The sequence below is a fragment of the Ictidomys tridecemlineatus genome, chromosome 3 (genome assembly GCF_052094955.1).
Source record: "Ictidomys tridecemlineatus isolate mIctTri1 chromosome 3, mIctTri1.hap1, whole genome shotgun sequence".
Lineage (NCBI taxonomy): Eukaryota > Metazoa > Chordata > Mammalia > Rodentia > Sciuridae > Ictidomys > Ictidomys tridecemlineatus.
In genome coordinates this window covers 195,792,633-195,812,632 of record NC_135479.1, presented here as the reverse complement: position 1 = coordinate 195,812,632, position 20,000 = coordinate 195,792,633, and the positions used below count along the sequence as shown (strand labels likewise).

General features: G+C 32.6%; 1 protein-coding gene across 2 annotated transcripts in view; it reads right to left on the bottom strand.

Annotated features, from left to right (window-relative positions):
• Ncam2 (neural cell adhesion molecule 2) overlaps positions 1–20,000 on the bottom strand; it is a 477,943-nt gene that overhangs the window by 119,569 nt on the left and 338,374 nt on the right. For both annotated transcript variants that reach the window (XM_078044488.1, XM_078044487.1), the window contains exon 10: positions 1,554–1,741. In XM_078044488.1, the coding sequence (XP_077900614.1) occupies positions 1,554–1,741 (188 nt within the window). The remainder of the gene's footprint in view (positions 1–1,553; positions 1,742–20,000) is intronic.

Here is a 20,000-nt window from a genome sequence, read left to right as displayed (position 1 = left end):
ATCTACTCATGTATGGGTTGGGTTCTGAGATTCTTCCAAAGAGCCCACATAAGAACTAAGGGCTACAAGTAAAGGGGATCTCTCTCTCCCCTACAGAGTGCATGTGCTCCCCTCAACATCATGCCTACTGAATCCCTAATTCCCAGTGTGACTAAATTTGGATATAAAGACTATAGGGAGGTAATTTAGGTTAATATGGTCATAAGGTTGGGGCTTAATCTAATAGGACTGATATTCTGATGAGAGGAATAGGCAGCAGAAAGACCTCTATTTCTCTGTGCCTGTCTGTCTTCCTTCTTCTTTCTGACTGTATATGAGGAAGAAAGACAAAGTGAGGACATGGCAGAAAAATAGCAGCTACAGGTTAAAGAGTGAGTCCTCTCCAGAAACCATTCCTGTGGACATTGATCTTGGACTTCCAGCTTCCAGATACAAGAAAATGCATTTCTGTTGCTTTGCCATCCAGTCTGTGATATTATATTGTGACAGAGGAGAAAACAAATCTACTACCCCAAACTGAAGTTAATTTAACCTGTTTAGAATTAAAAAAAAAACCCTGTTTAAAAGTCTTTGTGAAATTACTATCCACATCAATTCACCAAAAGCTAGTTCTTCTAATACAATTTTAAAGAAACCAATCTAAATTGAATTAGCTTATACAAATAGATTTATTATCAGTTTACTTTTCCAAATATATGAAGATGTGATGGTCAAATCATTCTAGCAACCAAACATTTTATTAAATCCAGCTACCAGGTAGAAGAGATACTCTGGTACCAATGAGAACACCATAAGTAACAACAGTATGTATATCAGGTATTAAAATGTACATTAAAAAGGTGCATTTCTTTAAATTTATGTAAACCGAATTAGTGGAAAATGTATCAGTTTTCATCTGAATAAGTTTGTAACAAGATTACCAATTTTTCCAGCAGCATCATAAATTAGAAAGGATGATAATCATTGTCATAGATTTGTAGAAGCATTGGGCATTAATACGTACACACACAAATCTGTAATTACTAAGTAAAAAGAATATGATTCAAATAGTTCTTAAAATCCAGTCACCTGCCATTATAAAAGAGTTCTTTCAAATCAGAAATATTAAATGAAATAAAATAAGTAAACTTGGATTATTCAGGAACCTATATCAGAATTATAAATATACAGCTATCAGATAATAGATATACTAGTCAGAAAAGAGCACAATTACTGAAACAAGAATAAGTGAAAGCATAAAAACTAAGGCTGAACTCCTGCCCTTGAAAATTGTCAAATTATTATTTTTTTTCTGATATTTTTCCTAATAATGTTTTTCTCTCCAAAAATAAATCCATGAAAGATAGGTATTTGCAATATAAACATATTTCTATACAAGTAAATGTTCAAATAGTCATAATAAACACATCATTATCCAAATATATAAAATTTACCTTTAATAAATAAAAATGTGGAATATACAAATGATGATGTCATTATATATGTAAATATATTTAAAATAATAGATACATGCTAAAATAATATAGGTTACTGATGTTCACAGTAAGACTTACCTCTAAGATCATCTTTCTTCCTGCACTATATGTCTTTAAATTAGTGGTATTTCTAGCTGGTAAGACTAACTTCTCTTTCCGCCAATGGATTGATGCTGGTGGATTTGAGTTCACGTCACAACTTATATTGATTGGATTTCCTTCCCAAGAGTAATAAATTGTTTGGTTTGATATAAACTTAGGAGCATCTGTAAAATAAAACAAATATAGATTTGTTTCCTTTAAGATAATCTCTAAATTAGTATAAATATTAGCAAATTTTATTTGATTACAAAACAGCCATAACTCAAATTTTATATACTTAATACATGACATTGGAACTCATGAAAACATATAATATTTGACTATTTCACCACACAATTTTCATATTATGAATGTGACCAATATCTTGGCCAATTATTAAAACATTAAACAATAGAGTTGAATTCCCTCTTACCAATTTAATAAGAATATTTATTAATGAAATTAATAACTACCTACATAGAAAGTGTTTCTGGAGCAATGCATACTATAAAGAGCAAGTTTAGGATAAATTTAATAAAACCAATGGTTACTGCATCATTATTTAATCATATCTTCTTCATAACAATCTTTCTATAAAACATTATGAAGTAGGTATGAAATCTTCTGACTACAATACAAGTGAACTTATGAATGAAGACACGAATTGGTGTGAATATACTATGTATACAACCAGAGATATGAAAAATCGTGCTCTATATATGGAATAAGAATGGTAATACATTCCACTGTTATATATAAATTTAAAAAGTAAATAAAAACAAGTGAACAAATATTATTTTTTAAAGTATCATATATTTAATTTTTATTGAAATGAATATTCTAAATAAATTCATGATAATTAATTAAAGTTAACCAGTCCCTATATCAGCAATTTCCCATATTTTCTATGACAGAAGTTAAGGGAAAACAGACACTATATGGGAGTATTTTAGAAATGCTCTCTCAAAATATTCCCAAGGGCTATACTGATGTCACATGAGGAAGTTACTGCAGGAAGGATCATCTTACTTGTATATCTCTACAAGAAACAAGTCACCAAGATTTTTTCAGGGGAGATACCTCTGCATACCAAGGTTGGAAAATAATCTAAATTACCACAGTGTAGTGATTGTGGCTGCAATTAACTTAAATAATAAAACTGTGAAGAACCCTTTATTCTATGAGTTTCTAATCTGGAACTTTCCAGGCTAGATCAGATAGCCATTCATCCTGTCATTCCTTCACAAATTTATTGTATTTTGACTACTATATATAAAAACATCATGCTTTAAAACTTCATTATTTAAAATTTGTTATTTTATGAAGAACCCCATGTACATGTAAATTAACAAAACTTTTATGTTTCTATCATGTTAATCAGCTATTCTATAAATTGAGTTCCTAGATTAATGAAAGAGCCCACAAAAGATTTAAGAAAGATAGAGGCGCTCTCTCTCTCTCTCTCTCTCTCTCTCTCTCTCTCTCTCTCTCTCTCCACTATAATTTTACATCATTTTATTGCAAGATCCTAATTTTGAAGATACACAAATAGAGTAACCTCTTTGATTCTTAATTTACTGACTGTATAGTTATCTGAGAAGAATAATTATTTATTTCAAAATAAAAACATAATTCCAATTTAGGTTGTAGCTTAAATTGTATGTAAATACTTATTACTGTTAGCAAGACTAGCTCTTAGAACTTAACAATCCATCATAAATTACTGATTTTCATTGTCCTACCTTTGAGCATTTTGTTTACTGCCCATCTATATTCTGTTTTGTTAAATTTGCTTATTATATTTCAGATGTGTAATATAAGAATTATAACCTACAGTACAAATCCACTTTCAGAATCCATCACATTCCTTTTTAAAATTTAGATAATTTTATATTAAAATTTATGAGTAAAAACATAAAAATATCATGTATGAATGAGTACTACATGATGCTTTAATAAATGTAAATATTCTATGATGTTTAAATCATGTCATTCATATATATATAATATCTATTATTCCTTTATGGTGGAAACAGTCAAACTTTTTCTTCCAGCTTTCTGAAATATACACTACCTTAATTGTTACCAATAATCATCCTAGTGTGTAATGACACACTGGAATTTCTTAATCCTACTCAATTGTAACTCAGTTACCAAATGATCAAGCTTTTCAAGTTCCTTCCTCTACCCACCCTCTCTAATTTCTTGTAACCACCATTCTATTCTCAAGTTTTACGATAGAAACTGTTTTAGATTCCTCATATGAGTGATATTATGTTTTACTTTTCTGTTCCTAGACCATTTCACTTAACAAACTGACCATCAGTTTATCCGTGTTTTAGAAACTGAGATTTCATCCATATTTAGGCCTAAGACTATTCACTGTGTATATTTACCATATTTTCTTTATCTTCTTATCAGTTAATATACAGCTTGGTTGTTCCAATTTCCTCTTTGTTGTGAATAATGCTACAATGAACATGAGAATATCAATGTTTATTTACTGATTTGATTTTCATTAGGTAGTAGGACTGCTGGATCATATGGTAGTTATTAAAAAATTTGTAGACTATCCTTACTATTTTCCATAATGGATGTGCTAATTTACATTCCCACCAAAAATTGTGTAAAGATTACTATTTCTCCATATTCTCAATACCACTTTTGTAAGTTTTAAAACAACCATTCTTATTGAAATGAGGTGATATCTTAGTCTGGTTTTGATATGAATTTCCCTGATGATTAGTGATGGGCAGAAAGTCTTCCATGCTGTGCAGAAACTTTTTAGTTTGATGTAATCCCATTTGTCTGCTTTTGCTATGGTTTAGAATCTTGTACCAAAAAAACCCAATGTTCCAATTTCAATGTCCTGAAGCATTTTTTTCTATATTTTTTTCTAGTAATTTCATAGTTTTGGATCTTACATACTGATCTTTTGTTCAGATCAAAAGATTTGACTTTTATAAAAAATAATTGAGAGAGATTTAGTTTCATTATTTGGCATATGTATATCAATGTTTCCCAGTATGCTAAATTCAAAACACTGTATTCGCTAATGAGTATTCTTAGTACCTTTATAAAAAGCAGTTGGCTCTCATGTGTGAGTGGATTTCTAGGCTCCTTTTCTGTGACATTTATCTATGTCTGGTTTTACACAATGCCATGTTGTTCTGATTACTGCAGTAATGTAATATACTTTGAAGTAAGGTAATATAATGTCCGTCATTTTCTTCTTTTTTCTTAAAATTGTTTTGGTTCACACACACACACACACACACACACACACACTTAAATGTGTGTGTGTGTGTTTCTATAAAATTTTTTTTTAAAAAAACTCTGTGAATAATGATATTTTTATTTTAATGGGCATTTTGCTGAACCTGTAAATAATTTAGGGTACTATAAATGTTTTTAACACCATTGATTCTTCAAACCATGATCATGAAATGTTTTCCATATATTTATGTCTTTTGTGGTTTAATTCTTCAATATAAATATTTCACTTTTTAGTTAAATTAATTTCTAGGTAGTTTTATAGCTATCACAACAGACTGCTTTTTTCAAATTTAAAACCAGATATTAATTGTTAGTACATAGCAGCACTACTGAATTTTGTATGCAGATTTGTATTCTAAAATTTTTCTGTATTTATCTATTAATCTATTAATTCATAAGCTTTTTGGTAAAGTCTCTGGTGTTTCTTATCATTTAAACATAAATAAAAAGATCATCTTAAAGATTCATGATAACCACAAAGCAAAAATCTGTGATAGTCAAATAACAAAATACTGAACAAGGAAACAAAACAATCTATTAGAATAAATCACTTAACCACAAAGAAGATTGCCAAGGAAGGACAAAGAAAAAGAATACAATAGAAAAATAAAATAGGTTTCAAAATGCTTACAGTAAGTTCTTAAATATTGATATATTACCTTCAAAGCTAATTGGTTAAATTATCCACTTAATATGACTAAGTTGATTTTAAAAATAGTGTCAACTGTATGTTTCTTGTCAACAAGAAACCCATTTCATTTCGTTTTTTAAATCTTTATTTATTTATTTATTTTTATGTGGTGCTGAGGATTGAACCCAGTGCTTTATACATGCTAGGTGAGTGCTCTACCGCTGAGCTACTGCTGAGGGCCATTATCAAGTAGGAATGACGCATCGAAATTTCCTTGCCAAGCGCACCCCATGCTGCTTAGAGGACATTCGGTGGGACATTGCATGCATGCTTTAATAAGGTGACCTTGCTCAAGGACCAAGGCGAATCCGGGTTTAGAGCTGATCAGGTTTGAGGAAGTAGGCGTTGCCAGTTTAAGATAATGGGTTTTAGGGAAGTTGGCGGTTGAAGATTATTGCTGGGATTAGGGTGTTCCTGCTGCTTGTTCCCGTTGAGTTCTCCTGAGATTAAAATGGGATTTGGAGATAGCCTGTTGAGTAGGTGAATTGTGCGGGAGACGGCAGAACACGATTGCCCCTGGACCTGTGTGGAGGCGGTGTGAGAGCTGGAATAAAGAATTGCTGTTTGAACCTACAAAGCTCTGTGGTGGCTCGTGATTCTGGTGCCAAGCCAAGACCTTGGCAAGCTACAACCCCAGCCCAAACCCATTTCATTTCTAAGGATAGAATCTGAAAATGAAAGGATGGAATAAGGTAATTCATGATAATGGAATGAAAAAAAAAAAACTAGTAGCTATACCTAGATAAAACAGACTGTAAATCAAAAGCAGTAAAAAAGAGAGAGGGCCATCATATAATGATAAAGGGCCACCTTAGAAGAGATAACAATTCTTTTTTTTTTTTTTTTTAAAGAGAGAGTGAGAGAGGGAGAGAGAGAAAGACAGAGAGAGAATTTTAATATTTATTTTTTAGTTATCGGCGGACACAACATCTTTGTTTGTATGTGGTGCTGAGAATCGAACCCGGGCCGCATGCATGCCAGGCGAGTACGCTACCACTTGAGCCACATCCCCAGCCCGAGATAACAATTCTAAATATGTATGTATCCAATATAAGAACGAAAAATCTATACAGCAAGTAATAGACATAATGGGACAGATAAACTCTAGTATAATAATAGGTGATTTAACATCTAATTTTAGCAATGGACAGAACAGCCAAACAGAAAATCATAAACAGTAGACTCCCACACTCCCAGAAAGTCTCAAGCACCAAGCAAACAGAGCAGCAAAAGGACAGACAGGCCCCAGTATAGCTCAGCCCTCACCTCCAGGGATATATATTGACTCTTCCATCAATCAACTGGTATGATGGAGTGCACTGCACTGTTTAGGCTACTTCTTTCTCAGCCTGGCCACAGATCTACTTCTGGATCCATTTTTGGGGGGAATGGAATATAGCAGTTCAAAGGAAGCCACACTATCAAGGTAGCTTCAAAAGATTAAATCAAAACAGAAATTCAGTACCAATAAATTGAGTCTACAAAGCTGAGATGAACAAAGGACATTTTCACTTGAAATAGGTGATCTCAGTACTGGGAATAATTGCTGGTTAGCACTGTGGAGGTGGTACACTGAGACAAGTTAAATTTTGATCAAATCTGGTGTACCCTTAGTCATTTCTTCCAAGCCTAGAAAGGACTGAAGAATAGGCTAATGCATTCCACTCTCCACACCATGGCACATGATCTGTGACTCCAGAAAGAGAGAGCATCACAGATGTCCAACCAAGAATGGAATGAAACCCTGCAGTGAAAGTATGCTTACAGACTTCCTAAAAGTTTGACCAATTTGGTTTAGAGCTAAGGATAAATGAATTGCACAATAACTGAAAACTCTCCCCAGAAAAAAAAAAAAAAACACCCTACATCAAAATCATGACCAAGAAAAATAGATTAGTAGGCTGCTCAAAATCATTGTTAATAACTTTTAAATGATTTATTAGTATGAGGCATTGCTGTGAAATGGCTGTAATTACTGGAATATTAGTATCACCTCTCAACCTCTTGTTAGATACTGGACATGGTAAACTTTTCAAATTGAGTGAAAATGTTGACACCAAGACATTTTCCCAGCCCAGGATATAAAGTAAAGAAAAAGCAGCTCACTACAAAGTTTCCTTATATAAAAGGAGAAGAAATAATTATTCAGAAGAAGGTTATAAATCCTAACAATATGAGCTGGGCATGGTGGTGCACACCCAGCAGCTTGAGAGGCTAAGGCAAGAGGATCACAAGTTCAAAGCCAGCGTCAGGGACTTAGCAAGGTCCTAAGCAACGGACTGAGATCCTGTTTCTAAATAAAATACAAAATTAAATAAATAAATAAATAAAAAGAAAAGGGGTTGGGGATGTGGCTCAGTGCATAACCACCCCTGGGTTCAATCCCTGTTATCAAAATAAAATAAAATACTAGCAATATGGAAAATCAAGGGAATAAGCCACCCCAATAGCTCACAACACAACTGACCCCAATACACCACAGTGGAGAAAATGTTAAAATAATTATTTATGAAGTGGATAATTAAATGTTCAATGAATTAAAAGAAGATCTAAGAAATGAACTGAGAGTGAATGTACAGAAAAATGAAAAAAACACTTTAATAAAAAAGATAGAGATTATAAAAACAAAAAACAGAAATTCTGGAAATGATTAACTCAATAAATTTTTAAAAATAAGTTCAAAGCATCAACATTAGATTACACCACATTGAAGATAGGTTTTCACATATCAAATCAAAGTATTTAATCTTGAAAATAGAATCAATAATAAAGAATACATGTTTAGAGACTATGACCAGAACATTCAATAAATCTGGGTAACATTAGGAGACCATTGACTTCATTGACTTCGAAGGAGGCAGTGAAATGAAAATTAAAAGAAGGAAAATCTTTTCAATAAAATTATACAAGAAAAATTACCAAATCTTAAAGGCTGAAATGGAAATCCAAATAGAAGAGACATCTAGAATCCCAAATAAACAAGATGGAAAATGATCCTCTCCAAAACATATTATGACAAAATTCCTAATATACTGAAAAATAATATAATTCTAAAAGGTATAAGAGAAAATCAACAGGTCACATTTAGAGGTAAGTCAATTAAAATTACTACTGATTTCTCATTTCAAACCCTCAAATCCAGGATCGGTTGAAATAATATATACAGGCTCCTGAAAGATAATGTGTTTCAACCAAAATTGTCATATCCAAAAAGACTATCCTTCATAATTTAAGATAAAATTTTAAAATTTCTAGGATAAATCAGCATGACAAAACATAATTAACGAGATATTTCATAGAGAATAAATGGAAAATAAATATCAGAACCAATGCATGGATGAACATAACCAGTAAAATTATTAAAGGAGAATCAAATCTGAATTAAGCATCAGAAACAAACCAAAACTATAGGAATAAAAATGATCTCTCTACAATAGCAGTGAATGTCAGTGGTCAAAACTTGCCAATCAAAATACTTAGGTAGGCACAATGGATCAAACAAAACGACCCAACCATTTGTTGCTTACAAGGGACTCATCTTACAGACTATGACAAAAGGCAGAAGGTGAAACGTTTAAAAACATATACCATGAAAAAGAAGATGAAAAGCAATCAGTTGTAGCTATTCTATCTGACACAGTGGACTTTAAGCCAAAATTAATTTGAAGAGACAAAGAAGTTGGCTTAATATTGGTTAAGGGAATCATCCAGTAAGACAAAATCACTGAAAATATTTATGTTCCTAACATTGGTGCACCGTGTACATAAAACAAATCCTACTCAATATAAAGAATCAAATAGACAAAAGATATAAACTTTTTTTTTTGAAAATAAGAAAGACAAATGACCAACATCAGTAGCAATCAGGCAAATTAAAATCACATTGAGAATGTCAATCACAGCCAGAATGTCAATCAAGAACACATATTAATGTTGGCAAGGATGTGGGGAAAAGGTACACTCATTGTTGGTGTGACTGCCAATTATAACAATCCTCCAAAGATTCCTCCAAAAACTAGGAGTAGAACCACCATATGACCCAGTTATCCCACACCTTGTTATTTATCCCACCCAAAACCCTGAAATTAGCATACTATTGTGATACAACCACTTAAATGTTTATAGCAGTGTAATTCACAATGGCCAAGTTATGGAACCAGTAAAGATGCCTCCTAACAGAAGAAAGGATTTATAAATGTGCATAGATACACAATGGAATTTTACTCAGCCCCCCAAAATAATGAAATTATGGCATTTTCTGATTAATAAATGGAACTGAGGAAGATCATACTAAGTGTAAAAATCCAGACTCAGAAAGAAAAGGTCAATTATTTTCTCTCATGGGCAGAAACTAGAGGATAATAAAGAAAACAAGAAAGGATGGGCACCATGAATATAAAAAGGGAAGCAATGGAATAAAGGGAGATGATTAAGGGGTAAGAAGGAGGATAGGAGAAGGGAGGAATTGTGGAATGAAACTGACCAAATTATGCTGTGTGTATGTATGTGTGTGTGTATATATATATATATACATATATATATATGTATATATATATATATATATACACACCACAGTGGATCTCACCTTTATGCATACATGTAAAGCATCAATTAAAAAAATCAATCAATAAATAGAAGAAAGACCAATAGAGTAGTTTAAGGGGAGTAGGGACAGAGAGGAGTGAAGGGAAAGAGGAGTTACTTGGAACTGAAATGAAGCAAATTATATCCCATGCATATATGATTATGTAAAAATAAATCTCATATTATGTATAATTATAATGCTCAAATGTGAGCATTAAAAACCCAGAAGATTTAAATTTTATCCTAGACAAAATGGATCTAATATTATATCTATAGGACCTTCTCTGTAACAATTTCAGAATCACACATTCCTGCCAAACACACATGAATATTCTCTGGGATACATTATAAAAATGTCTCAAAACTAGTGTCAGCCAGGTATAAGGCACACACCTGTAATCCTGGCAACTTTGAAAGCTGAGGCAAGAAGATCACAAGTTCAAGGCCAGTCTCAGCAACTTAGCAGGGCTCTAAGCAACTTAGTGAGACCCTGTTTCTAAATAAAATTTAAAAAGTACTGAAGATATAGCTCAGTGGTAGAGCACCTCTTGAATTTATCACCCAATACTCTGTCTCCAAAAAAGTATGCATTAAAAATAATAAAAAATATTTTGAGAATTTTTTCTGAAATTTCTTGAAATAAATGAAAATGGAAACAGAACATTCCAAACCTATAGAATGAAGCAAAAACAGTTTTAAGAAAAATGTTTATGGCATTCAATGTCTGTATCAAAAAAATGGAGAGATCTCACACTAGCTATAACTACACCTCAAGAAACTAGAGAAACAAGAGAAAACCAAAATTAGTAGGAGAAAAGAAATACAAACCTTTCATAGTTTAACCAAGACAATGAAAGAAGATTAAAGTAAATATAATTAGAAATAAAAAGGGAGATATCACAACAGACACTACAGAGATACAAAGAATCGTTAGAGATTACTGGGAACCACTATGCAACAACAAATTTGATGACTTAGACGAAACTGACAAATTCCTGGATCATACAACCTACCAAGATGAAATTCTGAGGAAATATAAAACTTGAACTGACCAATAATGTGTAACAAGACTATTATATAATTTTAATGCCAAATTTATATGCAGGTATAAAATACTTATTAAATGGTTTCTATATGACAGCAAGTTTATATATTTTATTATATTGAATATTTATTTTGATAATCTTTTGAACAGGTAATCTTTGATAAATGAGGGATTATGTTTAAGAGATGTCTAGTTCATTCTACTACTATGTTGTAGGGACGGATAATAATTTAGGACTATTTTAACCAACATCCACAAATTCCCAATTGAACCCCCAAATAAAAATTTAATATTATAGAATAAAAATATTAAATATTAATATTTTATTTAAAAATATTAATTTTTATTAAATATTAAAGAGTAGGAACATTTGGTGATGGGGACTCTATCATATAACAGTGAGGGAAATATAATTGGGATAATACGTCAGGAAGATAAAGAATCTTAAAAAGCTTAATAATCTTGATTCTGCAATCATGCCTTCCTTATCCAGTGGAAATAATAAAAAAAATTATCCAATTTTCACATAAAGAAAACTTATTAATTTTATTTAAATAATAAAACTCAAAGCAACTTAATATTCCACAGGTGAAAACTTAATGGTATATGTCTTTAATTATGTATGCTAAATATCATACACCCATATTTGTCTATGGTTTCCCATAAGCATGGCAAGTGTTGTCCTTCCCTTTTTATAACTGCCTTTAATACTTGTCTCTACACATTCTGATCAAAGTCTTTCCACATACTTGTCTTTTCAGTGAGGTTCTCTGTTTTGTATTTTCATAGCATTGTGTATTCTCCTCAATTATGGTCATAACAATTTGGAAGGATCTCTTAGATTGTTTCTTCAGCAAATGATCTGCCTTTGCAGATTACTCTGTGACTCAGTGAAGCATTTATATAATGGATTGCATTGCATTTTTAAAAGTCAAAAACTATACATTGAACTAACTGGAAATTAAAGTCAATTATATATTTCAAACCAGATTTTCAGTCAAATTGAAAGTAAGTTATTTCTAAAAGTAAAAAGAAGTCAAAATTTTTTTCAAGGGCCAGAGGTAAAGAATCTTATATATAACTAATAAAGAAGCAACTATAAAAGCTATGATTTTTGACATTAGAAGTCAAAAATGAAGTGTCTATATATAACTATAAATGTTTTATTACTTCTATGTATATATATATATATATACATATATGTGTATATATTTATATAATTTTGTTTAGCATTATATTATTTTAGGAAAAATATACATATAATTTACACATAGATATATCTAGAAAATAGTTACACATGCTAATGAAACTACTGAAAGCTGTCATAGTCATATTCTCTGATATGGTTATCTATATTATACTGTATTATTTTAATTCAACTATAATATAGTGGTAAATTTGTTTTTTTGTATGAAGTAGAGCAATTGCCACTAACTGCTTGCCTGATGGTCTCAGTGGGAACTGAATTCAAAACCAAGGGTGCTGAATTATGTATGCACCATGTGCCACAGGCAATACATGCTCTACTGAAAGCCACACTGAAAATGTATTTATGGTGTGAGGCAAGAAGGCATTTAAAACCCCTGAACTCAATAAAATAGAATATTTTTAAAACATCAAAATGGTAGCAAGGCAGCAATTTTCACTGACACAATGTTAGCACGCTAATGAAATTGAAGAATTGGGTTTGAGCCATGATGTAAAGAAGGCCACGACTCTGGCAGAGCAACATGTGAGGAGGCTAAAAAGTGTTTTATAATTTATAGAGATAAAAGAGAAATTGTAATTATCTTTATCTCATGAAAGGCTTCAAATATTATGAGAAGAAATAAACATTGATGATTTAAAAAAAATCAGAAGGAGGGCAAAAAGACAAAAATAGGCAGAAGCCAAAATGGAAAGAAATAAGTTATATTTTCTGCCTAATTATTTTGTCCCATATTTTGTACATAAAAAAGTTATCCCCTAACTATAGGGAATATAAATTTATGTTAACATCTTTTAAGGGATTAAGTATTCTTCAAATCCTATGAAAGTTCATATTAAAATATCATTCTAAAAACTACAACATATAGAGATAACATTATTGGAAGAACAATTTTTTTTTATTTGGGCAGTGCAGTGAAGAAAAATCAGAAAAATCTGAATATTGAAAAGATACCCATATTTCATTAATTGGATGAGGAGGGAAATTTTTATTTCAGAAAACCTCTGCTATCCAAGAGAAACTTTTGAAAAGTGTCAAAGATCCTCTTTTTTATTTTTATTTTTGGTACTGGGCATGGAATTCAGGGGCACTTAATCACTTACCCACATTCCCAACCCTATTTTATTTTTTATCTTGAGACAGGGTCTCACTAAATTGCTTAGGTCCTTGCTAAGTTGCTAAGGCTGGCTTTGAACTTTTAATCCTTCTGCCTCAGCCTCCAAAGCCTCTGGGATTACAGGTGTGTGCCACAAGGCCCAGCTCCAAAACATCCTCTACAAACTTTAGTGAGGCTCTTCAAAACCCATTTCTCCATTATGCCTTCTCTTTGGCCTTTCTCTGGCTTGCCTTAGCAAAGCATCTTGCTAAATTCAAGCAGATGGAACTCTCTCATTCTTTTTTTTTTCCTTTCTTTAAAAAAAAAATTATTTTTAGTTTATTTTTTATTTATTTCTTACATACATGACAATAGTGTTCTTGATTACTCTCACCCTGGATGTTTTACCAAGTTCATCATCCACTACTACCAGGGTTGAAGTTTGTGGTCATACTTTGTCAGAAGAATACTGTTAAGATAGTTTAGCAAGAATGCAGCCACCCTTGAAGTTTAATTTCTAAGTATTTTCCATCTCCTGACCCAATCCTTCAAATTCACACACTGCTAATTGACTATAAATTCCCATTTTCCCTTTCTTTTTGGAGTTGAGCTCACCCTTTCCCCTATTGTGAAAGTTCTGAGCACTATTTGCTGCAGTTTTAAGTAATGTCTTCCTTACAATTTTAATGTGTCAGAATACTTTCTATTTTGTAAGAGATGATTTCCCCAAGAAAAGGAATTAAGTAAAAACCTTTTTCTCACTTTCATAGACAATGACAGAAATAGACCTGAGCCAGATATGGCAATGATAAGAAATGATGGATCATTTTCTATAAATTTTATAAATTTGAAATGTAAGAATTAAAATAGAACCCTAAAAGACTATTTAAGAATATGATCAAATCAGTGCATTCATTTTGTTATTTTAAGAAAATCAAAGACAATTCTCTAGGTTCAGTGTAAGACTATAAAATACCCTCCATTTTGAATTAACAGAAAATGTTAGGCCAGTGTAGAAAAGTTTTTCATTATTACTTATGTAAAAAATTTAGATTTCTAAGGTAAATTCCAAAATGTATTTTCTTGTCCTCATGTGATTAATTTTGAATAACCTAACTCTGAAATTTTGATCTTGACCATGAAAAGTAATTTCTGCATTAAATAAAATTGCCTAAAACACTGTAAGATACCATTTGATATTTATGGAACATATGCTAATGTTTTGAAATACAATAACTAATTGTAAACAATTTTTAAAGTTACTTATGTGAACATACACAAGGAATTCACAGTTAGGACATTTATGAAGAAATTAAATTGTTATCTTAGTATGAACATTAAAAGAGGTGACAATATACTTGCAGCAAAAAAAAAAAAAAAAAAGATGTTTAAGCCGAATTCTTATTCTGATTTTGAAACTCTGGGGAAGGCAGTCACTCCCAATTCATTGTCCAAAATTGTCAATAATCATCTATTTCATGCTTATCACTGTTTTAATATGAAGGATTCATATTCATCTATAAGAATAAGTTTCTAACAGAAAATAAGTTTATTATTACATAACTAACTGAATAAAAATTATCCTACAAGAGCATGTACTTCAATTTCTAATACATTTTCATGACTTAAAATGTGTCACACAATGTAAGTGCTTCCCATGGATTGTCATTTTAGTAAGTCTTTATGATAAGAATCTTGTGACATTTCAAGATCAAGAAAATGAATAGCCTGATTTAAAAAAAAATGGACAAAAGGTCAAAATAGATATATCTCAAAAGCAGACAAACTTTCAATAGATAAATTTAAAAATTCTCAATATCCCATATTACTGAAATAATGCAAATTAATTCCACAATGAAATATCACCTCAAACCTGTTAAAATGGCTAAATAATGTACAATCTTATAATCCTATTCTTAGACATCTATCCAAAGAAACTGAAATGAATATTATAAAATTTATTGGCATTTCCATGTTTATTTCAGCATTATTTACAAGCCAAGATATGGAATCAACCTAAATATCCTTAGGGAGGTGAATAAAAATAAAAATAAAAATGTGACAGGGCTGGAGTTGTGACTCAGCGGTAGAGCACTCGTGGGGCCCTGGGTTCAATCCTCAGCACCACATAAAAGTAAATAAATAAATAAAATAAAGGTATTATGTCCAACTACAACTTAAAAAATAAATATTTTAAAAAATGTGGCATATAAACATAATGGAATATTATTTAGCCATTAAAAAAGAAAATTCTGTCATCTGTGATGAAAATGGAACACATTATGATAAGTGAAATAAGCAATGCATGGAGAGACAGTGTATGATCTCACTCATACATAGAATCTAGAATTGTGAAACTGAAGGAAAAAAGCAATAGGATGTTAGTTACCCAAGGCTGTAGTGGGAGTAAGGGGAACAAGATCTAATGGAGTTCAAAGGGCAAATGGGTTCAAAGATTCACTTAAACAACATAATAAATTTTTGGTATTTGTTATGATTTAGATGTTGTGTCCCCTGAAAGCTCACATGTGAGACAATGCAAGAACATTTGGAGTAGAAATGATTGGGTTGTAAGAGTCTTAACCCAATCAGTAAATTAATCCCTTGATAGGGATTAACGGAGTGGTAACTGAAGTTGTAGGGTGTGGCTGCGGGATGCGGGGAATTAGGTGTGGCTGTGGGGTGTATATTTGTATCTGCAGAGTGGAGTTTCTCTGATCTTCAGGTGAGCTGCTTCCCTCTGCCACACTCTTCCAAAAAGTTTTCTTTCTTTACAGTTGTTCTGGTCGGATCTTTCAGTCACAGGAGTGAAAAAGCTAACTAAAAGAGTCTATGACACATCATGGCGACTGTAGTTAATAATCATGTGTCATATGTATATCTCAATTGCTATAAAAGCTAATTTCAAATGTTCTCACCAAAAAGTTGATAAGTACATGATATCACATATATGTTAATTGGTTTGATTAAATCATCTCACACTCCTTTCCATATAGCAAAAGATCATATTGTGCCAGAGAGCTCACAACAGCCCACACTCAGATCCAGGATTTCAGTAGGCCGGGTTCATCCCTCCCCCTGCAGGGCAGACACTGCCAGAGCCTAGCCTTTGGCACAAGACTGCCCCTTCCTCCCCAGACTACCATGGGAGGTCAAGCCCAGCAGCCCAGATGCAGCCACACCGGCCTCTGCAGGGCCCAAGTGCACAGCAGGCCAGGTCAACCCCTATCCCAGTGGGGCATACACTTGCCAAAGCCTACTGCCTTGTACAGGACCACCCCTTCTGACCAGTGTACTACTGGGAGAGCCGAGATCCAGCCTAGATGGATCACAACAGCCCATACAAGATGCAGGATTTCACTAGGCCCAGTTCACCCCTCCCCCTGGTGGGGCAGACACTGCCAAAGCCTAGCCTTTGGTGCTACCAGCAAACTGCTGTGGGAGGTCAAGCTCAGTGGTCCAGACCCAACCACTCCAACTTACTCAGGTCCCATACAGGATGCAGTAGCATCCATTGAGGGACACCAGCAGGGTCTGGAAGCCCAACAGCAAGGTGAGTTACAGCAATCTGCACAGGTATTACAAGAATATAGGGAAGAAACTGTAATATTTCAGATCCACACTGCAAGAAGGGAAGACACATAGATAACATAAAAAAGCAAGGGAGGAAAGTGCCTCAAGCAAACCAGGGCACTCTAATAACAGAACCCATGGACAGTGAAGTTGATGAAATGTCAGAGAAGGAGTTCAGAAGGTTAATTATTAAAATGATCTGTGAGTTAAAGAATGACCTAAATGAGCAAATGCAAGCAAAAATCAATCCCTCCAACAATGAGATAAGAGAGCAAATACAGGTAGCAAAAGATTACTTCAAATGAGATAGAGACCCTGAAAGAAAAAAAGCCAGTCAGAAATCCTTGAAATGAAAGATACAATATATCAAATAAAAAACTCAATAGAAAGCATATAGCATAACAAACAGACTAGATCACTTGGAAGAAAAACATGAGATAACGCAGACAAAGTATACAAGCTGGAAAATAAAGTTGATCACACAGTGAAGAATGTTAGAAACCATGAACAGAACATCCAAGAATTATGGGACAGCATCAAAAGACCAAATCTAAAAGTTATTGGGATAGAGGAAGCACAGAGTTTCAAACCAAAGGAAGGCAAATCTCTTCAATGACATAATATCAGAAAATTTCCCAAGCATGAAGAATGAATTGGAAAACCAAAGACAAGAGGTTTATAGGACACCAAATGTAAAAAATTACAACAGAACTACACCAATGCATATTATAATTAAAATGCCTAGAATACAGAATAAGGATAGAATCTTAAAAGCCCAAGAGAGAGAAATCAGATCACACATATAGGGGGATACCAATTTGTATCTCAGAAGATATTTCAGCCCAGACCCTCAAAGCCAGGAGATTGTGAAATAACATATACGAAGCTCTGAAAGAAAATGGTTGCCAACCAAGAATCTTATACCCAGCAAAACTAAGTTTAGATTTGATGATGAAATAAAAACCTACTATGATAAACAAAAGTTAAAAGAATTTACAATGAGAAAGCCTACACGATAGAACATCCTCCAGCAAAATATTCCAAAAAGAGAAAATGAAAAACAATAATAAAAATCAGCAGAGGGAGGGATTATACTAAAGGAAAATATAATCAGAGGAGAAAACAAAGTCACATTAAATACCAAAAATAAGCAAAAATGGCTGGGGATACAAATCATGTCTCAATAATAACCCTGAATGTTAATGGCCTAAATTCACCAATCAAAAGACATAGACTAGCAGACTGATTAAAAAAAAAAGAGACAGACCCAGAAATATGTTGTCTCCAAGAGACACCTCTCATAGAAAAAGACATACTCAGACTGAAGGTAAGGGTTTGGGAAAATCATACCACTCACATGGACTGTGGAAGCAAGCAGGGGTTTCCATCCTCATATCAAATAACGTATACTTCAAACTAAAATTAATCAAAAAGGATAAAAAAGGACACTACATACTGATCAAGGGAACCATACACCAACAAGATTTAATAATTATAAATATATATGCCCCAAACAATGGAGTAGTTATGTTCATCAAACAAATTCTTCTCAAGTTCAAGAGTCAAATAGACCACAACACAATAATTTTGGGTGATTTTAACAAACCTCTTTCATCACTAGATAGATCTTCCAAAAAAAGCTGAACAAAGAAACTATTGAACTCAATAATACAATCAACAACTTAGACTTAACTGACATATATGGAATATTCAACCTTCAATGAGAGAATATACTTTTTTCTCAGCAGCACATGGATCCTTCTCTAAAATAGACCATACACTATGCCACAAAGCAACTGTTAGCAAATATAAAAAAGTAAGGATACTACCCTGCATTTTATCAGATCATAATGGAGTGAAATTAGAAATCAATGATAAAATAAGAAATAAAATCCACTCCAATACCTGGAGACTAAATAATATGCTACTGAATAAACAATGGGCTACAGAAGACATCAAGGAGATTAAAAAGTTTTTAGAGGTGAATGAGAAAACAGATACAACATATTGAAATCTCTGGGACACTATGAAAGCAGTTCATTGCATGGAGTTCATTCCTTAAAAGAAGAAAAAGTCAACACAATAAATGACTTAAGACTACATCTCAAAGCTCTAGAAAATGAAGAACAAATCAACACCAAAAGCAACAGAAAATAGGAAATAATTAAAATCAGAGCTGAAATCAATGAAATTGAAACAAAATAAGCAATTGAAAAAATTGAGAGAACAAAAAGTTGGTTCTCTGAAAAAATAAATAAAATTGACAGACCCTTAGCCAAAGAAGAGAAGGAGAGAGAAAACTCAAGTCACTAACATATGTGATGAGAAACAAAATATCAGAATAGACACTACAGAAATACAGAAGATAATTAGAATTATCTTGAAAACCTGCACTATAATAAAATAGAAAATATCAAGGCATATAATTTGCCCAAATTGAATCAGGATGATATACACAATTTAAACAGAGGAAATGATGAAATAGCAGGCGCCATCAAAAGTCTATCAGCCAAGAAAAGCCCAGGACAGGATAGATACACAGGTGAGTTCTACAAGACCTTTAAAGAAGAATTAAGCAATACTATGCAATTTATTTCAGGAAATAGAAAAAGAGGGAGCATTTCTAACCTCATTCTCTGAGGCCAATATCACTCTGATTCTAAAACCAGTCAAAGACACATCAAAAAAGAAAACTTCAGACCAATATCTCTAATGAACATAGATGCAAAAATTCTCAATAAAATTCTGGCAAATTGAATACAAAAACATGTCTAAAAGATAGTGCACCATGATCAAGTGGGATTCATCCCAGGGATGCAAAGTTGGTTCAATATGCAAAAATCAATAAATGTAATTCATCTCATCAATAGACTTAAAGATAAGAATCATATGATCATCTCATTAGATGCAGAAAAAGCATTTGACAAAATACAACACCTCTTTATGTTCAAAACACCAGAAAAGCTAGGGAT